At 40.9% G+C, this 26,727-nt stretch overlaps 1 protein-coding gene across 19 annotated transcripts in view; it reads left to right on the forward strand.

Annotated features, from left to right (window-relative positions):
* The window catches only part of RBM33 (RNA binding motif protein 33), a 137,483-nt gene that overhangs the window by 47,208 nt on the left and 63,548 nt on the right, over nucleotides 1-26,727 (forward strand). For 10 of the 19 annotated variants that reach the window (XM_063668041.1, XM_063668043.1, XM_054494165.2 and 7 more), the window contains 3 exons: nucleotides 9,273-9,444; nucleotides 15,362-15,570; nucleotides 19,637-19,922. In XM_063668041.1, the coding sequence (XP_063524111.1) occupies nucleotides 9,273-9,444; nucleotides 15,362-15,570; nucleotides 19,637-19,922 (667 nt within the window). Of the gene's footprint in view, nucleotides 1-876; nucleotides 1,481-9,272; nucleotides 9,445-15,361; nucleotides 15,571-19,636; nucleotides 19,923-26,727 lie in introns of those variants that run through there. The other 9 variants (XM_063668044.1, XM_054494167.2, XM_054494164.2 and 6 more) reach the window with 2 other exon arrangements.

Consider the following 26,727-nt stretch of genomic DNA (forward strand, 5'->3'; position numbering starts at 1 on the left):
TTTGTAGATTTCAGTTTTCAAATGATGGTTACGTAAACTTTTATTGCAAAGCAGTTAAAGAATAAGAATGTTAACAAGTATTATCATTGCCTGGGTGCCTTCTGGAAGTGCCTTCTAGTTCTAGGTGTTTTTAACTTCAGTTCCTGGACAGTCGTCATTAATATATTAAAACAAAAGAGGGCTACTATAAAAAATGGTGACCTGGCTGGGTGCTGTGTCTTACGCCTGTAATCCCAGCACTTTGGGAGGCCTAGGTGGATGGGTCACTTGAGCTCAGGAGACCAACATGGGCAACATGGCAAAGCCCCATCTCTACCAAAAATACAAAAAATTAGCTAGGTGTGGTGGCACACACCTGTGGTCCCAGCTACTCAGGAGGCTGAGGTTGGAGGATCACTTGAGCCCAGGAGGTGGAGGTTGCAGTGAGCTGTGATTGTGCCACTGCCCTCCAGTTTGGGTGACAGAGTGAGACCCTCTGTCCAAAAAAAAAAAAAAAAGTGATTTTTTTTTTCTTTGATTTTTCAGTGTCTCTTGTGTGGGGGAGGAGGGAGAAAAAGAAGGACAAATAATGTGGAACAGTAATTCAGGACTTGATTAAGCAAATGAACAGTACGTGTATGAAAATATATTCAGTAAAAATTAAAAGAAAATGGAGAATTTTAACTTACTTTAATATTGACAGACCTCAGAATTATTGATCAGATGTAGTCTGATTCACTTGAGGGAGCGTTTTGGAAACATTGTCAGGAGACAGTTTTCTGAGGGTCCTTCATTTAGCTGCAGGTTTTGTGAGCAAAGCGAGCAAATCACTGCCTATCCTTTGTTCCGGAATATCTTTTAGAGGATTCTGGTGTAGCAGACAGCTACAGATGCAGTGTCTTCCTCTGGAGTCAAGGACAGGCTTGCTTACTGCCCATTGTGACACATTCAGGGTTTCCTGTGCAGAGAGGTCCCTCCTGTAACACAACCTCCTATGTGTGCAGGGTCACCTGGCTCTCTTCACACGGCCCATTTGGGAGTGGGGCCTCTTGGAGCTGGTGCAGAATGCTACTGCTAGTGATACAAATAACATTCTCCTAGTCTCCTTATTTCTGACAAAGAGTCTTAGCTTTCTTACAGCTTCCGTGAAATGGTGGCTAACTAACTTGTTAGCTTGCAAGTAGAGTAAAATCTTATATTCTTCACTGTTCTTGACAGTATTAAAAGCTTTAAAGCTCTTGTCCTTGGACTCAGCAATTCCACTTTAACAAATTTATCCAAAAGAATTAATGTGTGTTCAAAGGTATATGTATCAAGTATTTGTTTGCAACATTGAAAATAAATGGAACCAATGTATAGAAGACTAAATCATGGCTTAACCTTAAGGTGTAATGCAGTATACCAAGTGTTGTCTTAGTTCTGTTTGACTTGGAAAGGTGCTCGTGATGCATTAAGTGTAAAGAGCAAGATGATAGAATAATTCTTCCCTTCAGCTCCCCCTGTAAGTGCAAATCTAAATATGTGTGTGTAATTCTCAAAAAAAAAAAAAGTCTATGTAGTTACAGATGGAAATGGTAATAATGATTACTGCTAAATGGTGGAATTATTTAGTCTTTGTATTCCAATATTTTCTGATTTAAAAATTTTTTTACTATAAGCAAAATAACTTGTATAAGTAAAGAAATATTCTTTTTCATTTTTAAATGTGAAGAGACAGGGAAACATAAGGTGGTGAAAATGCCGACCCTTGAATTTGGAAGGCAAAGAGCTAGAAGTTGCATTTGTTTCACTCTTGTGATTTTTCTTTTTCTTTTTTTTTTTTTTTTTTTTTTTTGCTGTTAACACTCTCACGTGAAACTTCCTAAGGGTTGTTTTCAGTATGAATCTTTCTAGCAGAAAGTAGGAGCTCATCCGTATTATTTTGTCTTTTTTATACCATCTGCTAGATGTATTATTTACTTTTTACTTTTAAACTGTGTATCTCATAATTTAATTTTAAATTTGCTGTTGAAAAATATTTTTAAAAGGTATTCGTATATTTACTTTTTTATCCTTTCCTTGCTGGTTTTAGTTTTACTTTGTTTATGTTGCTTGCTTTTGTGATGACGGCAGCTTCTTTGTGATGCTCTTGATCTTAGGACTTTCAGTTGTCCGTCCTGGAGGCTGGTGATGTGCTGGTCTTTTCCACTAGCAATAAATATTTTGGGCTTTTTTTTTTTTCCCGTCTGCGTTGTAGAATATTAGTCAATGCGATAATTATTGGGAACTCGTGCTCATAATACTGTTTTAAGTGCTGAGAAGTAGAATTTGCTAGTATTTCAACTTTTGTAGGATTTGGTTTTGGAGGGCTTGTAATCCATCTTTTTTAGAAGTCTAAATAAACTGTGTAGTCCTCAGGGAGGAGTACCATTTTTAATGTGCCACGTATCCCTCTGTTTTGGTGTCTTCCTAGTTCCTGGACTCCCTTTCCTAAATAACTGCATTGTTGCTGAGCATCCCATTGTGCTCCATCTGTGTTGCCGCACACCTTGGTCTGCATTGCTTAAGACTGGCAGAAAGGGTGTTGCAATTTTCCAGATGACTTCATTCTAGGAGCTCTGTTAAGGTCTATATTAGAATCTTAATTATAGAACTTAAAAGCAATTAATTAATTTTAATTGAAAAGCCTATTTTAGGTGACTCCTTTTATTTAACTAATGTTCTTCCTTGGTTCATATAGAGAAATCACTATATTTGAAACAAGTTAGATCTAATTATAAGGACTAAATATCAATCCTTTATAGTTATGCGGCCACATTAGTGCTAGTTATGCCATTGTCTTCTGACATAGTTATTTAAAAAGACTTGCCATTTTCAGATAGTTTTGGCATGTGTAGAGGAAGAAATGCGAGAAGCTTTAAAAACATTTGCACCATTTAAAATACTTGTGAAATGGTGATAATGTTTACACTTGGAGATAAGCATAGATGTAAAGTGTACAGTAAGTTTTGATACATGTATGCATCCAAGTTACCATCCCTTGGTTGATAAGGAACAGTTCCATTACGCAGAACGTTTTTGTCTGTTCAGTCCTGACTCCTCAGAGTAAAGCTGTTCTTATTTCTATATCTAGATTGGCATTTCCTAGTCTGGAACATCACCTAAATGTAGTCATATAGTGTATGTGCTCCTATGTCTTGCTTCTGTCTCTCAGCATGTTTTTGAGATTCATCCAAGTAGTTGTGTGTATTAATAATTTATTCCATTTTATGGATGTACCCCATTTGTTCATTCTCCCAATGATAGACATTTGGGTTGTTTCCAGTTTTTTTGTTATTATGAATAAAGCTACTAAAAGGATCATATTATCCATCTTTTTGTGGATGTGTGTTTTTGTTTCTCTTGGTTATTAAGAAGTAGTGGAATTGCTGAGACGGTCTAGAGGTATGTTTACTTTTATAACAAACTGCCATTGGTTTTCCAAAGTGGGTGTACCATTTGGCACTCCCACCGGTACTGTGGGGGAGTCCCCATTGTTCCTAATCATTTGATGTTGCCAATCTCTTGATTTAATCCGTCTAGTGGGTGTGTCATCGTGGTTTTAGTTTCCATTTGTCTGACCTCTAATGATGTTGAGCACCATTCCATGTGCGATTAGACTTCCGTATATCTTCTTTGCTTCTGGTTTTAGTCTCTCACTCAAAAAAAAGTGGGTTGTCTTTTTATTTGTTTCTATATATGCTATATATATATCCTATGTATTTTTCGTAGAGAACATATGCTGCCTATGCATGTATTTTCTACATGTGTCTTATCTATGGAGAATATGTATGCATACATACTGCATATATTCTAGATAGAGATAGATAGTTGTCTGTATATTCTGGGTATTATTCCATTGGCAGATAATTACATATTACGTATTCGTATTATAAATATTTTCTCTGAGCTTGTGGCTTGTGTTTTCATTTTCTTTTTTTCTTTGAGATGGAGTCTTACTCTGGCGCCCAGGCTGGAGTGCAGTGGCATGATCTCAGCTCACTGCACCCTCTGCGTCCTGGGTTCACGTGATTCTCCTGCCTCAGCCTCCTGAGTAGCTGGGATTACAGGCACGTACCACCATACCTGGCTAATTTTTTATATTTTTGGTAGAGACAGGGTTTCACCACATTGGCCAAGCTGGTCTTGAACTCCTGACCTCAAGTGATCTGCCCGCCTTGGCCTCCCAAAGTGCTGGGATTACAGGCGTGAGCTACCATGCCTGGCCTCATTTTCTTAAATATGTCTTTTCGTGAGCAGAAAATTTTAATTTTGTTGAAGTATGAAGAATTTTGTGACCTAAGAAATCTTTGTTTACTCCCAGGTTATTATCTTGCTTTCTTCTGGACACTTTACAGTATTAATTTTAGTTAAGATTATGGTCTGTCTCAATATGTGCGTGTGCGCGTGTGTGTGTGTGTGTGTGTGTCTGTCTGTCTGTCTATGTGGTATGAGATTCTGTTTTTTCCATACATTTTTCTAATTGTTCACCACTATTTGTTGTAATGACTTTCCTTTCCCTTTGGAGTGCTACAGTGCTTGTCCTGACAATAAAATCAGGTTTTAGTCTCTTTCTGGTTCTCTTTTCTGTTGCGTTGTTTTTGTATCCTTATATCAGTACTATACAGTCTCGATTACTGTAACATGAAAGCATGTTGTGTAAATCCACTAATTTTATTCTTCCTTTAATTATTTTGGCTATTCATGGTCCTTCGAATTTCTGTATAAATTGTGGAATGGACTTGTGAATAACTACTTAAAAGTCTGGTTAGGATTTTGATAGAGAATGGATAGTGTTTTTAAATCGTATTGGGAGAAACTAACATCTTAATAATCATATTGCCTGTTAATAATGACAGTTTTAAAATTCTTCCTTTTCAATCTATATCCATTTCTTTCTTTCTTTTGTATCATTGACCTCCAGTACTCTGTGACTAGAAACATTCAGGACAGACATTCTTGCCTGTTCCTGATGTTAGGGGGAAAATGTTTATTTCATCATTAAGTATGCTAGCTGTACGTTTTTATATCAGATTGAAGAAGTTCTTTTCTATTTTGAGTTTGCTGGGATTTTCTTAAAAATCAGAAGTGGGTATTGAATTTTGTTGATGCTTCTTTTTTTGCATCTATTGAGATAATTATATGGCTTTTATTCCTTATTGTGAATTAAATTAACTTAAAAAAATGATGAACCATGTTCCAGATTTTATTTGCATTTGACTGGTTTTTCTCTTCATGGCCTCTCACTGGTCTAGGACCCAAGCCACGTACCCCATCGTTGTCTCTCCATTCCCCTTTGTTGTGTGACAGTTTCTTAGTGTTTGCCTGTATTCCATGACCTTGACAGCTTTAGGAAGTGCTGGCTGAGTATCCTGTGTGATGCCTCCCAATCTCAGTTTGTTTGACCCTTTTTTCATGATTAGCTTGAGGTTGTGGATTTTGGAAAGAACACTATGGAACCCTTGTGCCACTGGGCGCATGACATCCACAACGCCCCTGGCAACGCCCACCCTGGTCATTTGGGTCAGTCAGTGTCTGCCAGTTTTCTTCATTGTAATGTTGCTTTCTCTTTCCTTATTCAGTTCTTTAGAAACAAGTCACTAAGTCTAGGCTGCCTTAAGGGGATGGGGTTCTGGGGAGAGGGGAGGAAAGGAACTTAAGCCCCACCTCCTGGAGGAGGAGGAGGAGTATCTCCATAGATTTGGAATTCTTCGGGTAAGATTTGACTGATTTTTGAGTGTTAACCTCATGTTTCTGGATAAACCCCACTTGGTTGTGATGTATTATCCTTTTTATATTTGGTGAGATTCCATGTACTTTTACTTTTAAAAAAGATTATGTTTCTGTATTAATGAAGGACACTGGTCTGTAATTCTTTTTCTTCTAATTTTTGCACAGTTTGCTTAGTTTTTCCAACCCATAAATTTTCACTGTTGGTAGAATGACTTTTATTTTTATTTGATGATGTATCAATAATTCTATCAATAAGCATTAAAAACTTAGTGAACTTTTTGTAAGCAGTGTTTTCTCTTTCTCTCGCTCTCTCTCTCTATATATATATAGATTTTTGTGTGTGCGTGTGTGTGTGTGTGTGTGTGTGTGTGTGTATGTGTTTCAGAGAACTACCCATTCTTTCTGTTTAGATTTTGGGATAGAATATTGAATTTTCTTTCAGAACACTGAGATCATAGTTTCATTTCAGAATTAGCTGGAGAACTTCAAAATATGTACAAGTCTGAGTATCGTTCCCTCTTTGCTTGTCCGGTTCTTTCTACATTTATGAAATAAAGCCTAAGTGGACCTCTCTGTTTTTTTAAGTACTTTGATGGTGATTTTCATATGCAGTCTGTATTAAGAATTAAAAATAAATCTTTCAGGTTTTCACAATAAATCAGTAACTAAAAATCAAACCTTTGACTATTTTTGGCAATGTCTATAGTGAAATGAAAGATTTACATGCACATTTAAATGTTTACACAACATAATCTTAGGATAGTTTGATTTTTATGTTGTAGCAGCACACTACCCATCAGTGGAATGTAGCTTGTCAATGGCATGCTAGGTAATATTTGTTAAAAATTATACAGAAGGCCAGGCATGGTGGCTCACGCCTGTAATCCCAGCACTTTGGGAGGCCAAGGCGGGTAGATCAAGAGGTCAGGATTTCGAGACCAGCCTGACCAACATGGTGATACCCCGTCTGTACTAAAAATACAAAAATTAGCCTGGCGTGATGGTGGGCGCCTGTAATCTCAGCTACTCGGGAGGCTGAAGCAGGAGAATTGCTAGAACCTGGGAGGCAGAGGTTGTCGTGAGCTAAGATCATGCCACTGCACTCCAGCCTGGGCAACAGAGCAAGACTCCGTCTCAAGGGAAAAAAAAAAATTATACAGAAGGTCAACATTTTGGCAGACAGGTTAATTTTCTAAACCATATGGTCAAGGGAGATGGATTTTTTAAGCCCCCTATTTAGAATAAGAGGCCGAAGAATTAAGTCTAGCTTAGTGAATGTTGTCAAATGGGCTGCAGTTGAGCAAGTGGTGTCAGTCGTGTTTGGTGTTTATCAGTTTAGTTTCCCTAATCTTTGATGTAGTTCAAGGATTAACTGAGCCCCAAGATTTGGACCAGAAGTTTGCATTCTAGGATGGTTCCATCACTCAAAAATACTCCTTGTGCTATACTTTTGTGGCCATACCTTTCCTTCTTTCCTAAACACTGGTTACCAGTGTAATTTTGTTCCTTGGAGAATATCATATAAATGGAATCATTGCATTGTATAACCTTTTGAGATTGACTTCTTTTACTCAGTATAATGATGCCTTTATGATTTTATCCCTGTTATGTCAATAGGTCATTCCATTTTATTGCGAAGTAGCATTCTGTGGTTTGGATGTACAAGAGTTTATCCATTCATTCATTGAAGGACATTTAAGTGTTTCCAGTTTTAGTGATCCTGAATAGAATAAACATTTTCCTATAGGTCTATTTGAACATAAGGTATCATTTCTCTAGGGTAAATATCTAGGAAGAAACAATTTTCAACTCATCTTTATCCTCTTTAGATTTCTTAGATGGAGATTTGGATGCAGAATAAGCTATATTAATTTCAGTGCTGTCTTGTTTTACATTAAACTTGTTTGGAAAGTCTTTGAACTGTGCTTACAGTTGTTAATAGTTGAATTGAAGATGACTTTGTAGAATCTTTGCTTTGTTGGTAGTGATTTCTTTTCCTCCCTCTTGGCCTTGCTACTCTACTCAGTGTAGTCTGTGGACCTGAAATGTTGGCGTCACCTGGGAGCTTCTTAGAAATGCAGAACCCCAGGCCCCACCCTGAATCGGCTGAGTCAGAATCTGCTTTTCAACATGATTCCCACTGATGACTGGGCATTGAATTGGAGAAATGCTGCTCTAGAGCATCTTGGGAGTGGAGAAGAGACATCCTAAGGAAGCTGGCTTTGGTTCTGTTGGAAAGTGTGGTGCAGCACATACCTTGCAGGCATCCATTCTGATTTCAAACACTCAGTAGTACAGAAATAATGGTATCAAACCAGCAAAAATCCTGAGATTTTGGTACTTTAAAATTCTGCAGTATGCTGGACGTCAGCATACTGAGTGGGGGTATTGTAATTGTCAGGCTTAAGGTGAAAGTTGTAGTTTACTGTCATTTCCTGCTGTTCAGGCATTTGCGCTCCAGAAGATCTTTTTCCACTGGGAGGATTTATAGTAGAGTGTGTGCATTTGTAGTTGGTCTTTTTACATAGAAAATACTGAAAAAGGCAAGAATATAAAATGATTGTGTCATTGGTTTGTTTTCATTTTTTTTTGTGCATTTTCTAATAAAGTTCACTGTTACTTCTATTAAGGGTAAATAACATGTACATATTACAAATCATGAGACTAAAGGAGCAAATATATTCTCCTTACATTGATAAAAAGTATCTAAATTAACCTTGCTCTCTGTAGGTACTTATTTTACGTCTAAGAGTGGGTCACAGAGACTGATCTGAGGTGAGAGGTGATTCTTTCACTAGGAACATGAGTGATACTTGGCAGTAAGAATTGTCCACAAAGAAATTACTTTTAATTTGGGCTGGGGTTAGGGAAAATTTTTGTAGGGAATACTGATATAATAAAATTTCAGATAAAAGCTGGTTTTAGTGTGACGACATGACTGAAGAAAAAAAGTTTCTCCTTTTCAATAGTCTCAGTCAAAGATAGTGATAAATTAACTCTAGACAGTGAGATTGAAGTAAAAAGGAGTGAGAAATGATGAAAGGATTTTGGAGGCTGCATCAGTACAACAGCACATTTGGACTGCTTGTCTGGCAGTGAAGGGGAAGGTAGGTGGGGTCAGGAGTTATAAAATGTTGAGCATTTAAGTTACAGTGAACTCATAGAACTTTAGTGTTAGTTTAATTAATACATTGAACTTCACTATGATCTGTATTAAACTCAAAGCAATAAGTCCAGCAGGAATTTTTGGAATTTGTTTATTCTCAGACGTGTAAGCAGCAATGATGTGTAGGACTTTGTCTATTAATTGCAAGCAAGAATTTGACCTTTTTTTTTTTTTTTGAACATTAACTGTTAATGTTTAAGGTTATTTTCTCCTGGAGTCAGTTTAGGGTTTCATGTGGCCTTTTAACAGGACATTTTGCAGTATTTTTTACATCTTAAATATAAACAATTAAATATTTTAGCATTCTTTAATATTTAATTCAAAAGAATATGAACTTACTGTCCTTCTTTTTTTGCCTTGTGTGTCTGCAATGTAGGGAGGTATGGAAACATTGGAACTTCAAAAGGACATCAAAGAAGAATCAGATGAAGAAGAAGAAGATGATGAAGAATCTGGACGATTACGTTTCAAAACTGAAAGGAAAGAAGGAACAATTATTAGGCTCTCAGATGTAACTAGAGAGAGAAGGAACATTCCAGAAACTTTGGGTAACTTTTTTGCCTGTCTCCCATCCTCCTTCACTCTCATTTCAACTTCCTCCATAGTATTGCAGTAATTAATCAAAGTAGGCAGAGAAGGTTGACTAGGTAATTGCGGCTGCCATCTGGAGAGTGGCTGGACTTTGGAGTGAGTGCTGTTATGATACTGTAAAACTCATTCTTTAAAATCATTGCTGTTTATGGATTTAAAATGCTTGAATAAAATGTTTAAGATAATTAAAAAAAAATTTTTTTTTTTGAGTCTGTGGCCTAGAGCTGCTCTTGTACATACTATGTGGTTCCTGGCTGGTCTTGAAAAGGTGGCATGGGGATGGTAGCTCTGGGGCCATGTTGACCCTTCCCAAGACCCTGAGGTTGTCAGGGCGAATTCTGGACAAGACTGGTTTATATTTTATACCTTTTAGTGTCTTCATAGCTATGTGTTTTTGTGTTTTCTGCAGTTCCTCTGACTTTAATGAGACAAGTTGACTCGTTTATAGAAATAATCACTCTGAGCAAAGCTTGCTGTGTGAAAGGTCTACTACAAACTGCTGCTGATTCACAGAGACTTGTAATAGCGACCCTACCCCTCATTATACAGTGTTTTTCAATGTCCACTGCAAAGAATAAAGCAGTGATTCCAAATTTGAGTGAGCGTCAGAATCTCAGAGGACTTGTTAAAACACAGATTTTGGGACCTACTCCCAGCTGCTCTGATTGATTAGATATAGGGTAGAGCCCAAAAAAGTTGTATTTTTTTTGTTTTGTTTTTGAGACAGAGTCTTGCTTTGTTGCCCAAGCTGGAGTGCAGTGGCACAATCTTGGCTCACAGCAACCACCACCTCCCAGTTCAACTGAGTCTTCTGCCTCAGCCTCCCGAGTAGCTGGGTCTACAGGTGCATGCCACCACGCTCGGCTAGTTTTTGTATTTTTAGTAGAGACGGGGTTTCACCATATTGTCCAGGCTGGTCTTGAACTCCTGATCTCGTGATCCACCCGCCTCGGCCTCCGTAAGTGCTGGGATTACAGGCGTGAGCCACCGCTCTTGGCCTAGAAAGTTGTATTTCTAATGAGTTCCCAAGCAGTGCTGCTCCTGCACTGGTGCTTCCAGAACCACTGGGATATTGTCCTTCTAAGGAGGAGGGCAGGCAGGAGGGCGGGAGGACACAGGGGCTCTGCCTGCCGTCTGGTCTTGGTCTAGATAAGAATCAAGACTTACCTTTCATGATTACTTTTATTACTTTTTAAAACCATTATTCATAGTTGTTTTTTTGTCCAAAACATGAGCCTGTGTCTTTAAGTAGCAGATACGAATTCTGTGGGAGGACACTAAGCTCCAAAGATGCACAAGTTAGCAGTAGTCAACCAATATTATCTTAATTTACTAGGCAAGATTGTTCAGAGAGATTCTTCTAGAATCTTTGTTCTCTTTTTCTTTGTGGTCTAGTTTACTACTACTCCATCTTGTGGCCCAAGATTTCCCTAGACTTTTTTCAAGTTATGACATGAAGTTGCCAGTTGAACTGAAGCAGATTTCTTAGAAGCATCTTTAATTTCTAAGAAATAGAGTCTGGCATTGGCCTTAGGTGAAAGATGGAGCGAAGGTCTTAAAACAGAAGGATGGGAATAAACAAAATACGTCAACAGGAGGAATTGGTAATATCGCAGAATAGTCTACTTGAGCAGAGACATGTCAGTCTTGGCTTGGGATGAGATGGACAAAGGAAAACTCTCCATACCTGGCAGAATACTAAGGAATTCTAAGGGCAACCCACAGCCACCACCTGGAAGGCATGAAGCTTCCTGAACTGGGGAGGGATGGAGGAAGAGAAGGATTAGTCATCACTACTGCTTCTTTTGTTGGGGCTTGTTCTCTGGGCTGTGGCTTTGATTACATACATTTAAAACATGATGTATAAAAGCATAGTCACTGAGAACTCCCCAGGTAGCTACGAGTTCTAAGACTATTAATTCACTTGCTAGACAACATTACAAATGGGGGCCTTTCCCCAACTCTGTAGTCTGCTCCCTGTGGGCCGGCTGTGGATTTCATGGCTCGTCTTCCCTCTTCTGTACACCCTGCCCTGATTTGTGGTGCCTCTCTGCCTTTCCCACCTCCCTGGTTTCCAGCTGCGTCATCTCATCCCTGTTCATTGTCCCTCCACCCAACCACTAGTAACATCCTTGTTCTGCAGTGATGGCCAGCTTGCATGTGTGCTTAGTGTCTGTTTCAGTCCTGCATCTCCTTCTTCTCAGGACTTTTCCCTCGTTTTGTTCTTTCCAAGGTCATTGACAATTTCGTGTATTTAAATAACTTGTATTAAATCTGTTTTGCTTTTTAAGGCATCTGGCAACTTTATGTTCATGTAATTCTGGGACAAGAAGCTGGAAAGGTTGGTTTGTGGTGGGCAAGTCCTCTCCTTGGAATTATGGGGGAAGAGTATGAGACCCTTAGAGGCAGAGTAGCTATAAACATATACAGCTTGACTAGTGACCATTCTCGGAAACAATAAAAAAGCACTTAACTGCATTTGTGTAGAATGTGGTTGTTTGGCAAGATGATAGGGCAGGTGAAACCACAGTTAAAAGTACCTTTTTCTGTTCCGTATTACTTAAGAAAGCTTCGTGCTTGGAAACATGAGTTTCAGATAACTGTAAAGTTAGGCTTTTTCCCAACACAAAGGAGGATTTTTCTGTCCATCAAAAGATTGGTTTCCTAAAACAGTGAATTCTCTTATTACCTTCAGCACCTCCCCCCAAACAAAAGATGAATTTTACTTCTGAGGAAATATATATTGAAAAAGAGATAATGCCTCAGTATTTGGTAAACTAGACATTTGAGTACATTTTTACACATCAGTTTGTGTGCTCCTAGAGATCAAAATAAAAAAACCTGAACCAGTCTCAGGTTCTGTGTAGAAATAATTATTTGATTGTGTAAAGCTGTTTGCCTACTCTGTAATGGGATTAAAATATCTTGCTACCAGAGTACCCGTTGTCTTATATGAGGTGTGCTTTTTTTTTTTTTTTCGCTGATATCATTGTTAGTGTTGAGAACACTTCATTCTTGAAAAGGGAGAATCAAATGATGCACTGGTATCCCCAATTTCTGACTCTAAAAGTTTACATGTGAAACGAGTTCTCTTCCAATCTAGGAGGGAGTTTTGGTTACTTTTAGTCTTTTTTCGCATTCACATCTTTGTGAAAAACATTCATATATATGACAGCCTCAGCAGTTAAGGAACAGTTTTATGCACAGTTGTTGATTGGTATTTTGAATGCAGATTGGATTAGAAGTAGAATTCTGGGCTTTCATCTAGGTTAAGATCTTAATTGACTAGCTTTTTTTGCTCTATCAGGATTGTGGAAATTAAACCTTACAGAAAAAGATTTGAGTGACAGTGTTCTCAGTTTTCCCAAGGATGGTACAGAACTACATACTTAGGAAATAAATTAATTCATTACATACAGAGGATGTCGCAGGGTGTAAGTGCTGAACTCCCTCCTGGAGCTCAGTTGAGCCGGGCTACGGAGTAGGCATGTGTAAGGAATGGTTCACTGTGAAAATGCCAGTCACCATTTCTGAAGATGGTGTCACTGACCAGTGTCCCGCAATTGCCAGTCCTGCAAGTTGAGAGCTCTCTTTTCGTCTAGGAGGTGGCCCTTGGATTGCCTTAGAAAGCAATGTAAGCCATAAATGAAAGACTGAATTTATTTTAGTTAGAAAGACTGCATTTATTTTTAATTCATTATCCGTGAGTAGGCTTCCAGATTATTTTATTCTAAGTTTCATTGGCACGTGTTACATGTTGTTTTTTATTGCTGTAGCCTAAAGAACCTGCTTGTACACTCACAGAATATTCTCTTGAAATAATATCATTAATTTCAGAGGATCTGTGGGAAAGAGATTTCTCGGTAGTAACAAACAATTCAGAATTGCTAATGTCAGTAGTAGCTCACTGTTCAAGGGTTTATACTTAATGGTCCTTGTATTTACAGGGCCTTTAAAATTTTCTTGATTCAGTTGTCTTTTAAAAAAATCTCAGACTGTCATTTGTTATCTTTATTTTGCCAAACAAATTGTGTATTCTATATGTATTTCAACTATTATAAAATTATTTGCATGCAAATATATTTTTCTTAACATTTTAGAAAGGGACAGTGCAGTGTAAAACTTTGTTACATTGAGGTATGTATCTCTTTAGAATCTGGACATAGTTCAGAAAACACTTAAAGGGAAATTAACATTTCAGTTGAAGTTACAAATGTAATTTCCATCCTGTCATATTTTGGTGACCTTTTATGACAGCTTGTCTCAATTGGAGGAAAGCATTTTTACTTGCTGATTAAAGATGTCATTTGAAACCATTTTATTACTGAGGATAGTGAAATTAATCTTGACACTCAGAACCACTAGAAAAATAATTGCTGATTCACTGCGTAAAATGTGTGTGTGAACTAATCATGTAGTCAAGATTAGAATAAAAGTCTGTGCTGGTTAAGAAGAGATTAAATTTTCTTTCAAATGGGGTCTAGTTTTATTTGAAGGGGAGAGGGGTACCATAGAAACAATTTCAAGAAAAATGTAACTTAGAGATTTTGGAGGAGTTTGGAGATGATGATGGGATCCAAGGTAGAAGGTAGACTCTGGTAATATTATTGAAAGCTTACCCTTGGCTGGGGAAGAAGGCAGGAGAAGGTGTCTTGGTATACTCAGTGACATTTTTAGAAAATGTGGCGTAAGATCTGTTGTCCCAATTTAGCTAGTGTTGTAAAAGGACCATATGTGGCTAAATCATTTTCGTTTCCCTTTAGGAACCTAGAAGAATGTGCCATCTGAAGTTTCTTAGGGCCAGTGCCCATGTTTTCTGTGTCCCTAAAGAATTGGGCAGAGCAGTGAGCAGCTGCTGGACACTCCACACGTGTTTGCATGAGTGTTTTCTCATGTGACTTTGCTCTCATTTGATTTGGCTTCTCTATCAGTCTGCATGCATATGAGAAGGCTTCACAGTAAAGTTTTAAGAAAATAAATATGAAAAATTGAAATGATATGTATTAAATTGAGTTTTTTATTCTTTATGAAATCACCTTGACTTCGGAGTGAGTTCATTAATAGTTTTGTTTTTAAGTGAGAATGATCAGGAATTTGTGTTCTTGCATCTGTGTGCCATTGTATGCTATTAATACTTCTACTGGCTTCAGTAAGAAAATCATACTGCTGTAGGACTGGTAGGGACAACTTCTGACTGATGTCATGCACCATCAGTAAAAGGTGTGACTGCAGGCTGGGCGCGGTGGCTCACGCCTGTAATCCTAGCACTTTGGGAGGCTGAGGCGGATGGATTGCCTGAACTCGGGAGTTCGGGACCAGCCTGGGCAACATGGTGAAACCCCGTCTCTACTAAAATGCAAAAAAATTAGCTGGCATGGTGGTGTGCACCTGTAGTCCCAGCTACTTGGGAGGCTGAGGCAGGAGAATTGCTTGAACCTGGGAGGTGGAGGTTGCAGCGAGCAGAGATCACGCCACTGTGCTCTAGCCAGGGCAACAAAGTGAGACTCTGTCTCGGGAGGGGAGATGTGACTGCAGAATGCCTTGTAGTGTGAGGGCAGTGGTTAAATTTCACTTCAGCTTCTTTTTAGCCTCAGTCAGCACAAATCAGTGGTCTGAAATGAAAATAATTTAGAATTTATTGTTAACACTTGCATTGTATCATAAATGAAAGCTTGTTCTTATTTATCAGATCTCACTAGTGGGTTGTGTGTGTTGCTGGTTGTATCATACTTGCCGCTGCTAGTTGGGTGTTTACTGCGGGTGAAGCACATGCTGTGGCAGTTTCATTGTCACATCATTCTTTCCTGTTCTCTCCCTAGACCTCCAGTTTGGGCTCTCGGAAAGTAACTAACACATGCACATTTTTTCACGTAGAGCTTTCAGCAGAGGCCAAGGCAGCATTGCTTGAATTTGAAGAAAGGGAGCGACAGCATAAACAAGGACGCTACAGCTCCAGGCGGGGAGGACGGCGAGGAGGTCCGCTGATGTGTCGTGGTGTGGGGGACCAGAGGAGAGAGAGCACCGAGAGAGGCAGGATGAAGGACCACAGACCTGCGCTGCTTCCTACACAGCCTCCTGTCGTGGTAACTTCACATTTTCTTGTAGTAGCCCTGGAACTTTAGAACAAATGGCAGTAAGCTTTTGTGGGTATCCTAGTATACATTTCTCTCTTCTTAGTCTGAAATGAAAGGTTAGTAGCAGGGGTAATGGCTGAAGTTTCTGCTTTATAGTCTCATATGATGTTGCATATAGTCTTAGAAATTCAGCACTCCAGTCATCTGGTATGTAAGAAATCATCCTGTACCACAGATACTTCCAGAGGAGGAATTAATGAGCGACCTGATGCCCTAAGATGACATAAGCTGTGAGACCTTGCTACCTAAAGCCTCTAGAGAGGTATTTCTGAGTGCATTACATTTGAAAGGTATTATTACAGATAGAATTTAGGCAGAAGTTGTTTATTTTATAAAAATATCTTTACCTTTTTACTGTTTACCTTAGATTTTTTCCTTAAATAGCGTTTCTCAGAATTATTACCATGTCCTCCATACAAAGCTTTCATAGTCTATAGTTGAGGAGTAAATCATGTACCTGTAATTTCAATTAGAATTTCGTTTGTATTTCAGAGATGGCACATCTCAGAAACAAAGACAGAAATTATTGATTTTTTTGTTCTTTTTTTGTTTTTGATAGAGAGTCTCCCTCTGTTGCCCAGGCTGGAGTGCAGTAGCATGATCTTGGCTTACTGCAACCTGCACCTCCTGGGTTCAAGCGATTCTCCTGCCTCAATCTCTTTAGTAGCTGGGATTACAGGCGCTTACCACCACACCCAGTTAATTTTAAAAATATTTTTAGTAGAGACTGGGTTTCACCATGTTGGCCAGGGTGGTCTCGAACTCCTGACCTCAAGTGATCCATCTGCCTCAGCCTCCCAGAGTGCTGGGATTACAGGCGTAGCCACTGGACCCAACCTATTCTTTCATTTAAGCTTTAGGGATTGTATGGCTTTTTACTTAGAAGTCAATCTTCAAGGAAAAATTTACTTAATACATATATGTGTCCACTGTGTCTACCACATGCCCTTTTTACATTTTTATCTGAATTTAGAGAAAACGACATTTCACTTCTGTTGAAATGTTATATTTCAGGAGCCATTCATTTGTGAAATAATAAAGTAGAAGAGATAATTTTTGTTTTAGCATGAGAATTCCAACTCTGATGTGTGAAGGGAGAGGAGTAGGTAGGCATACACAATTTGATGATACGAGGAACTGCTGTTTGCTTATACAGCTGTTTTGTTTTTGAGCATCTCTAACAGCAGAAAGGCTGGATTTACAGTTTGTCTTTTTTTCCTTCGTTGCTCCCTGTCTCCACCGCAGACCTCCACTTGCCATATGTTGAATAGCCATTTTCATTGTTTTGGCCTCTTTAGGGGCCAAACAATTCTCATACGAGGCCAGTGTTTACGTAATTGTGTCTCTGATCCTGGAAAAGTTGTTGAACTCTGTTTTCTTACCCACAAAGAAGGGAAGAGCATGTATCTCTCACCTGCCTCCTTAGAGAGGCTAAACTGAGATGGTGTGATTGCTTTTAAAAATGTCACGGACATTCAGTTGTCCTCAGTCCTGATGGTGACATTATATCTCTGGATTGTAATGTGACTGATTTGGACTGTTAGAGCCTACTGTGTACTAGGAGTAAACTAGACAGCCGCCCTAAGACTGACACAGCTTTGTAAGCAATAGTCTCATCTTTGCTAATCAGTGATGAGATCAGGGCTGTCGTATCCTCTGCTCCAACTGCGTTCTGTTACATCATAAGCTTTCTCCATCCTATTCACTCCGCATCCCAGAGCTATTTTGTCTCTTTGAGTCTTGACCCCCAAAGTTTTGGAAAGAATATTTTTGGCTCATGCCTCTGCTTGTACCCATTTTCTCCTTGGTTGGCTCTTTGCTGCCTGGATTCTGTTCTGTTCCCTGTCCTGAATGGTGCCCTCAGAGATGCCACCTGACCCCTTGTCCTGTTGGACCGCACTCTGGGGCCTTGGGCATCACACATGGTCTCTTTGTCTTGAGCAGCTCTTTTTTGGGCGTATGAGATTTTGGATGTACTCTCTTCTAGAACGGTTTCTTCTTTCTCCCTTTTGACCTTCCTTTTTATTTTCAAATTAAACTTGTATTTTTAGTTGCATATATTTATGAGGTACAGTGCACTGTTACAGTATGTATATGTTGTGGATGGATTATAAAAAGCTAATTAACGTTGGCATCCCCTTAAATACTTCCTGGTTTTTGGTATTGAGCATTGAAAATCTCTTTGAACAGTTTTGAAATGCCTTTTCTTTAATTGCATTTTTCTTCAGTTTTTGTTCTAGTCCTCCTCTTCCTCAGTGGTCTCCCCGGCACTGTTCCTCTTGGCTGTCACCTACTGTTTCTCAGTGAGTCTTAGTCTCTAGCCTAACCTCTTTCCAGCTCCATTTTCTCTGTCTCCCAGCTGTCCCTGTACCTCTCCAGACACATGTTTCACAGGCTCTGAATGTCACTTGTTTAATCAAACAAACATGATCTTTCCCTCAGAACTCTGTGGTCTTGAATTAATGACCATGCATTGTGGTCACTTTCAGTTCAATTAAAATTTAACTTGGGTGTCCCTGTGTCTGTTAGTGTGCTATCTGTGGGATACAATGATGAATAAGATAGACAAGATCCCCACTCTCACGGGCAAATGTGCACAGATGTGATGAGTTAAGGAGGGGGAACGTACTGCATTCTGGGAGCATGTGTGCTAGTGGATGTGAGCTGGTACCAGAATCTTTTGAAACATCTTCTCTGAGGAAGGATAGGTGGGCCAAAGCCATTCACAGATTAGTTTTAGAATTCTACTCATTATTCCTCTGAGATGTCTTCTTGCTCTTTGTCAGACTATGGCTTTTTCTTTGATTCGTCTCTCGCCATTGCCTATTAGATGGTCTCCTTCCATCTTCTTTACCCTCGTTCATCTCACACTGCTGTGAATGATCATTTTCCTACCAAAGAGATCATTCGTGATCCCTTATTATACATGTTTTCTGTGGCATAGTAATGGATCATTTACTTGGAATTCAGAAGCCCTCCATAATTTGGTATCATCTCAGGGAAAATGCTTGTTAAATTAGACAACTGAATAAGTAGTGGTCTACTGCTAATTAGCTGTGTCGTCAGTTTGGTTAGTGATTAAAAGCAAAACCTGTGGAATCAGATGGCCTGAATTCCAGTTCCAGCTTTTCTGCTTTCCAGCTTTTCTGCTTTCCAGCTACTTGATCTTGTAAAAGGAGGACAATAAATAGGACCTACTTTATAGGATTGTGGGGAGCTAGGTCAGCTAACTTTCTCTGCTGACCTTATAGTAGGAACTTAAAATGTGGGGAAGATTTAGTCCACAGCAGCTGTTGCAGTTGTTGATTTCTTCCTTTCTAGTGACCGTTTGATAAAATAACCACCCTCGAATTGAGATCTCTGATCACTTTGAGTGTGTAATTTTCTTACCTTCTTTCCTGCCTTCTTTTCCTGGTCTGCTGGTTTTACTAAGCAGGTGGGTCTGTGCTGCTTCTGCTTTTTTCTGGGTATCTGTCGCTCAGTCTGCCTTGCACCGCTCTCTTCTTCATCACCGAGTTCAGGTGTCACCCTCTCAGAGAAGCTCCCTCCCAGCCTCTCCTGGAGGCTCTTTGTAGCCCTGTCCTGTTCTCAGGCCTCAGTTCCGGAGGAGGGTAACTGGTGCACATGTCCTGCCTTGCTTACCAGAGTTCCTGGAGGGGGATGCAGGGCTGCTACAGGGAGGGCTGTGGCAGCTGCTCTTCTGTCCCTGGCACAGGGCTTTGCTCAGTGTGGGCAGTTCAATTTCCTGAACTGAATTTTTCTTCTTTTCAAAATTCACACTGGGTGCTTTGGGGCTGTTTTCCCTCTTGCCTTGAGATTGACTGAATTGTGAGACTGTAGCCCTCATTGTGAAGAAGTAGAGAAGCTTCTTTATCCTGCTGTTTTGATACAAGTTGTTACTACAGACTTCTTACATTGTAACTTAAAAAATGCAATCAGTGTAAATTTGTAACACATCAGCATTCTTTTAAATGTTGATTTCGGTGAACTTTTGTTTTTTTTTTGTGATTTGTAGACTCATTCTCCAAGGTTAATTCCTCCTCCACAGCCCCAGGCTCCCCCTCCACCGCCACCGCCGCCTCAGCAGCAGCCGATCAGAAGCCTGTTCCAGCCGCAGCAGCTGCAGCCGCTGCTTCCGGTGCAGCACCCGCACCACCCATCCCCCCCTCAGGGAATGCACATGCCTCCCCAGCTAGAGACCCCAAGGATGATGATGACCCCGCCACCTGTGACTCCACAGCAGCCCAAGAACATACACATCAACCCGCACTTCAAAGGGACGGTGGTCACGCCTGTTCAAGGTCTGTGTTTCCTCTTACTATTGTAAAGCATGGATGGCCCCAGCTTCCAATGGTTTGACTTAGGATTTTTCCACTGATGCGTTTTCGACTTCGTGAGTGTGTGAAAGCAGTATGCATTCAGAAGAAATCAGAGTTCGAATGTTGAGATTTGATCTCTCCTGGGGTAGCAACATGCATCCCAAAACTCCCTCGAAGCTGGGCAGGGGGTGCTGTGGTTCCCAGCCCCGATGATTTTGCCAACTGTGCAATGATGTGAGTGTTCTGAGCTTAAGGTAGGTGAGGCTAAGCTATGATGTTTCATTGGTTGGGCATATTAAATGCATTTTGACTAAGGGTCTTTTCCACTAATGATAGCCTTATTGGGATGTAACCCCATCCTATACTGAGGAGCATCTATTATGTTATAGATTACTGTGCATCTGAAGGCATTTATTGGTTTATTGCACTGAAGCCGTCTCTGTGGCAAAATAGTTTTCACATTCAGATTTGTAAGATTGAGTTTTCCTTGGTTCTTCCCCATTCATTTAGATTTTAGTTTGATGGGTCAAGTATATTTCTTTAAAAATGTGTATCTCTTATTGTATAATTGAGTGGAAAGTGCTGAGTGTACAGTCTGAATGCAAAGAATACACTAGAGATAGCTATTGGAATGCCTGAACTGTGACACTTTGTAAGTCTCCCGGTTGAGGGTGTTTGCAGTGGTGAGTGTCCCTCTTTGGTTCCAGGCAGCATGCCCCCCTTCAATTCCAGTGTCAGCTGGTGGAGAGGGGACACATCCATCTTTTAGTTGTTGTAATCAAATAAATACAGATCTGATTATTACTGAAACATGTTCCTTAAGCTAGGAAACGGTTTTCGAGCAGCTTATACGAAGCTTTAACTTCATGTATCTGTGAACACACACATTTATTGAGCTACTACTCTATTTTTGGCATTTGAGTTATATTGACGAACAAACCAGACAAAGCTTTCTTCAACCATGATATTGCTTTCTATCAGTCTTATTATTGTTTATTAGCAGTAAACATAAGTATTTTATGTGGCATGTTAGAAGATGAAAATGCAGTGAGAAATTGAGCAGGATGGGGGGAAGGGATGCGTTGTATCTTAAATAGGGTGATCAGGGTGAACTTCACTGAGCAGGAAAGAGTTGAGGGATATCTGTAAGTTAGCAATGTGGCTGTTCAGGGAAGATTGCAGGCAGATTGATCAGCAAGTATAAGGGGGCTTCCTCCAGGAGAGACCCTGCCTTGTGTGTTTGAGTAGCCAAAAGGAGACCAGCCTGACTTTTGTGGAGTGATCAAAGCAGAGAAGAAATGCAGAACCTGTGTACTGTGGGGCCGTGGGGCCATCCAGCCATTCTCAGGACTTTGGCAGGGAGCGAGATGGGCAGGGATTAGAGGGGTTTGAGCAGAGGAATGACGTGACCTTGTGTATGTTTTAGAAGGTTCCTCTTGCTGCCGTATGGAGAGGAGACTGTCGGGTGGCAAGGGTGGAAGCTGGTGTCTAGCTAGGAGGTGACAGATGATCCTGGCGCAAACCGGTGTGGTAGCAGGGAGAGTGCAGAGAGCTCAGGGCTCAATGAAGTAGGAAGATGGGGCCGATGGGATTTGCTGATAGATTGGATGAGTGTGAGAGGGAGAGAGGAGGTAAGAGTGATGCCCAGGTGACCAGAGCGTTTAGAGTGCTGGTCTGGTTGCCATCACCTGAGGTGGGGAGATCAAAAGTTCTGTTTTGGGTGCATTAAATTTGAGATGCCAACTAGCCATGTGAGTGGAGGGGTCTAGTAGGCAGTTGGATGAGAATTCAGTATAGGGGTTTGGGCTCAAAGTACAGGTCGGGAGGTTGTTGGTGAATAGGTGGATTTAGTCCCTGCCCTCGAATGAGAGCCCTGGAGGAGGGAGTCTGTGTGTGGGGAGACCAAGGACTGGGACCTAGGGCACTTGACACAGGAGGGGTGGGGCAGGAGGAGAACCCGTCAGGGAGACCAAGGACTGGGCCCCCGGAACTCGATGTGGGAAGGAGGGTAGGAGGAGAGCCCGGCAGAGGAGCTGGGAAGGAGAAAGGAGGAAGGAGGATGACGGTCGATGGGGAAGGAAGCAGGTGGCCACGGGCTGGCAGGGCTGCTGCCAGTGGGTCAGTGGGTGTGGCTTGCACTTGGGGGCGGGGCTGGTGAGAAGGAGTCACAAGCCTGGCCGAAATGGGGCACGGACTTGAGGCCACCGTATTGACAGACTTTGACTGTGTTTTGCTAAAACAGAAGTTGGATGATAATTGATGGGAACCAAGTGGGCTTGAGAGAAAGTTTTTTATTCTAAGTTTTTTATTCATTGCACTTACAGAAAAGAGCTAGTTGAGAAGGAAAAACATCATTGATGCAGATGAGAGGAAAAACCTGTCTTGTCCAGGACCATGTGCCAGAGGTGGGCTTGCTGAGATGGAGGAGCAGGGAGTCCTCCACAGCTGGGGCAGATGCTGAGGCCTGAGCTCAGATGGATGGGCAGGTGGAGGAGTCTTGTGTCAGTTCCTCCTTGGTGGCCTCAGTTTCCTCAGTGGGTAGCAGGGAGCTAGAGTGGGGAGGTAGGAGGACGTGTTGAAGGTCTGAGGAGAGGGGCTATGGAGCATCCACTCGTGCTTTGGAAGAGTGGATGTGCACAGGGATGGATGGGGTGCTGAGCCCTTGAGGGGTGTGGATTTGAGGTGAGGGCAGTCAGCATGGTTGTGTGTCTCTGTCCAGCTGCGCTCATCTGCGCACACTAGGTGTGGAATAGGCAGGCATTTGGGTTTATGAGGGTCTTGGTTTTCACAAAGTGGTAAAGGGAAGGCAGTGCTGATAATGATGGGCTGTGGATCATAAGGTAGATGCCAGGGAGGAGAGGACACCAGGGAGGAGGCTGAGATGGTGAAAAAGAGGTCATTGGAGATCTTTGTAGAGTTGAACGATTGTTTGAATCAGGATCCTAGAGGGAGTGAGATGGAAGGGTGGAATGGTCACCAGGACTGGAGGCAGAGGTGGCACGGATCTGAGGCAGGGCACGGCAAGGGCCATCTTTGTGTTTATTCAGACTGGAGTTGAACTTCTTGAGAAATGAGGGGGCAGTGTGGTGCTGGGGCATGTCAACTGGTGGCATGAGATGAAAGCTGGGTCTGGAAGCAGCAGTGAGATCAAGAAGGAGCCCTTCTACCTCCAGACTTTTGGCAAGAAGCTGTGGGAGAACAGCTGCCACTCAGAGGGGCAATTAGAGCGAGAAGGTGAAGGAACTCAGGGGTGTGGTGGATGCTGCTGATGGGTGGGGAATTTGGGATTCCCAAGGGTGTGGGAGAGAAGTTTCAGAAGTGGAGAGTAGCCTAAGGTAGTAGTTCAAGTGCAGGGGATTGGCCAGTGGCCTAGAGCCTGGGACCCTCCCATACGTGGGTCAGAAGTATTATGAAGTTGTCCTATAGCCATGGAGCAGGGGACTGTGATGGTGACAGGCTGGCCCAGAGTGTAAGGGAGCGGGGCGCCTCTTGACAGTGTCTGCGGGTCACCACCAGGCCACTGGGCATGGCAGAGAAGCATAACGTTTTAAAGTACAATTAACTCCTAACCCCTCCTGACCCCATCGCATGTCCCTGTGTTCCCCCAAAGTTTTTCCCACCCTGGTTAGCATCGCTCATCCACACATCCTCTTAGGTGGCCCTGAGCGTCGCTGATTGGTGTGGTGCCTATGTCTCCTGCAGTAGCCGTTGAGTGAATGGAGACATGAACACATGCATACTTGAATGGAGAAGGGTGTCTTTCCTTCAAGTAATCCTTTGCATCTTCCCCATAGTGGTTGTCCTAAACTTGGAAATGCTGTCAGTCTAATTTGTTGGAATAATTTTGCTTATGCTAGCATCTGTTATTCTTGTGCATTTCCTTGTAAAATGCAGTGGAAAACTGGCAGTTGGTAATAGGTACAGATTTTCTTTTGCTTAACTAAAATAGTCTTAGAAATATAGGGTGGTAAAGCTGTCAGGAAGCCCCAAGATATCCTCTGTGTATGAAAATGGTGTCGCCTGCAGAAGTCAACAGCCTGGCAAGTGTAGAATGCAGGCCTTGCACCCCAAAGCACACGTGTGATTTAGCAACTACTCCAAGGTCAGCTTTCTGACAAAAGTTTTTAAACTCAGAACCAGCTAGCTTTTTCTCACCATGAAACCAGGAGCTTTAGTGCCGCATGTCCCTTATCTGTAATTTACCTTTGACCTTCAGAGGTACACTGACACAGGAGAGAAGGACAAAGTGTCCTTGCTAGGTAGATAGGCAACACTTTCGAAGCAGTTGTTTATTCTGTAATAGATGAATGAGCTTAAATAGAAATGCACAGTTCCTCTTGAGAGAGACTGAATATCAAGATGTCTCCTGTAGGTAAAAGATACACAGATTAAACCTTTGATTCTCAGAGCCTTACACAGATGAAAGGTGCTTTTTAAAAAAGCTAACAATATATACACATCTTCTTCTGATGGCACAAACTTTCTGAGGATGAAGAGTGTTCCGTTATAATTTATTTAAAAACAACTTTGATGGAAATTTAACTTGTTTCCAGGTTTTTAGTATTATAATTATAATGAATTGGAAACTTAGTCCATTAAATACATGGGACAAGTTATAAATATTAAACTTCAAATATTCAAGTTGAAGCTTCAGCTAGACTGGTCTCTAACATCACACCTTTTAAACTCTTCACTGCTCACAGTGGTCAGGGCGGCAGTCGGGCAGCCAGGGCCTGGCAGGGAGAGCCTGCAGACACGCCTGGGCATTCCCACTGAGGTGGCGTCTCCTGGGTGGGCCAGGTGTCTGCACTGTTCCCACTGGGACTGGACTGTCCGCACGCAGCAACCCTTTTTGTCAGCTGTTTTTCCTTTTCTGCTGTTTTTTTTTTTTTTTTTTTTTTTTTTTAATAGGGAAAAGGCTGGTACTTTGTGCAAATTACCAGCTCATCAGAGGCTTCTGTGTAAGAAATCCATTTATTATAATCAGATTGCTTTCTAGAAATCCCACCTTGCCTTCTTGCTCTCATTCTCCGGGTTAAAGAGGCTTAATGTTTTATCCTTTTATCGTGTTGGAATGTTTTGGTAGATATTGGCATTTAAATTCCAAGTTTCTAAGTGGTACCTATGATCGAGTTAGTGAAGATCTGGGTGTCTTATATTTGTTAACTTGATTATAAAAATCACGTCTTTACATTTAATATGTAGTTTTTTTCTTTGTCACCTTCATTATAATCTTCTGAGGTCAGAGATATTCTTGTTTTTTTCTTTCTCCACTTTCTCCAGTCTAGTGTTTCACTTTAGATATGGAATTGATGTAACATCAGCTGTGTAGAATTGAGGGGGGAGTTGGATTCTATTTTATATAAAGTCTTGCAAACTGACCCACTCTAATTTTGAAATTTGGATTCATTAGATTAGTCTGTCAAGGAAGGGATGAACTTCTGCCATTTTTACATTTTATAAAAGTAAGTTTTGTTTCAGTCACACTTTGCATTTGATCAAGCAGTGACACAGGCCATGTATGCTATCACTTGAAATTGAAGTGTGGGAAGTGCCATGTCAATTATAAGGCTTAATGTATGGAATTCCTTGAGTAATCATAGTAAAAAAAAAAAAAAAAGTTTATCATAGCACCCTGTTTTTATAGTGATTCTGATGGACTTTTAAGAGGTACCACCTCTATTTCACATTTAGCAGAAACTTCTTAAATTAAAAAATACGCTGTGTTGTCAGTTCCACCTGATGTGTATGAGTTTGCTTGGGCAGCCATAACAAGTACCGCAAATAGGGTGAGTTAAACAACAGAAACTTATTTTCTCACAGTTCCGGAGGCTGGAAGTCCAAGTTCAAGGTGTGGGCAGGGCAGCTTCCTTCTGAGGCCTCTCTCCTTGCCTTGTCGTTGGCCACCTTCTCCCTGTGTCCTCACATGGTCCTCCCTCTGTGTGTACTGTCTATGTCTAAATTTCCCTTTCTTATGAGGACACCAGTTAGGTTGGATTAGGGCCTAGACCTCATTTGATCTCAATTACCTGTTTTAAAGACCTAATCAATGGAATCCAGTTACATTCTGAGGTACTGGGGGGTTGGGGCTTCAACATATACATTTGGGGTTGGGTGTGGGGGCGGGGGGAGGGAGTTGCAAACAGTTCAGCCCCACAGTACCTGACAATCTGAGAGCTTCCTAGGTGTATCTGCCAGCACATTTTGATGTAAGACGTAGCCTGCACTTAGATTGTGAGTTTCTTTGAAAATCAAGATCAGTATAGTGCATGGTGAGTTTCAAAGAGCTTAAACACATCTGATTTAGCCTCAAGGTATGAAACTTATATCTAGCTTCTTCTCTATTATGAGATGTCTTTTTAAAAATGATTTGATTCCTTGTTCTGGTGGATTGATGGAAGTCCTGCTTGTTTATAAACCAAAGTAAACTAAAAGCCTTGGCATAGGAGATTGTTTAGTGGAAAATTTTTAACAGTCTGTGAGCATTTTCTCCGATTCCTGGGATGTGCTGTTTTCCTTTCTCTGCCTGCCTCACTTCCCTTCCTCCCTTCTGTCTTTCATGATTCATGAGGATTGAGATTTAAATGTGTATATGACTGGTGTAGGAAAATATAACTGGGATTCGATAACCTGGATTATCTGTATAGGGATAGGAGAAACAAACTAGGTTTTTTATTTTAGAGGAATACTATCTTCTTTTGTTGCAAAATATTTTAATTCCAAATAATAGTCAACTACTAAGATTTAAACTTCTGCTTGCACTGCTGTGTACTGAAAAGGAAACCTC

The sequence above is a fragment of the Pongo pygmaeus genome, chromosome 6 (genome assembly GCF_028885625.2).
Source record: "Pongo pygmaeus isolate AG05252 chromosome 6, NHGRI_mPonPyg2-v2.0_pri, whole genome shotgun sequence".
Taxonomy (NCBI): domain Eukaryota; kingdom Metazoa; phylum Chordata; class Mammalia; order Primates; family Hominidae; genus Pongo; species Pongo pygmaeus.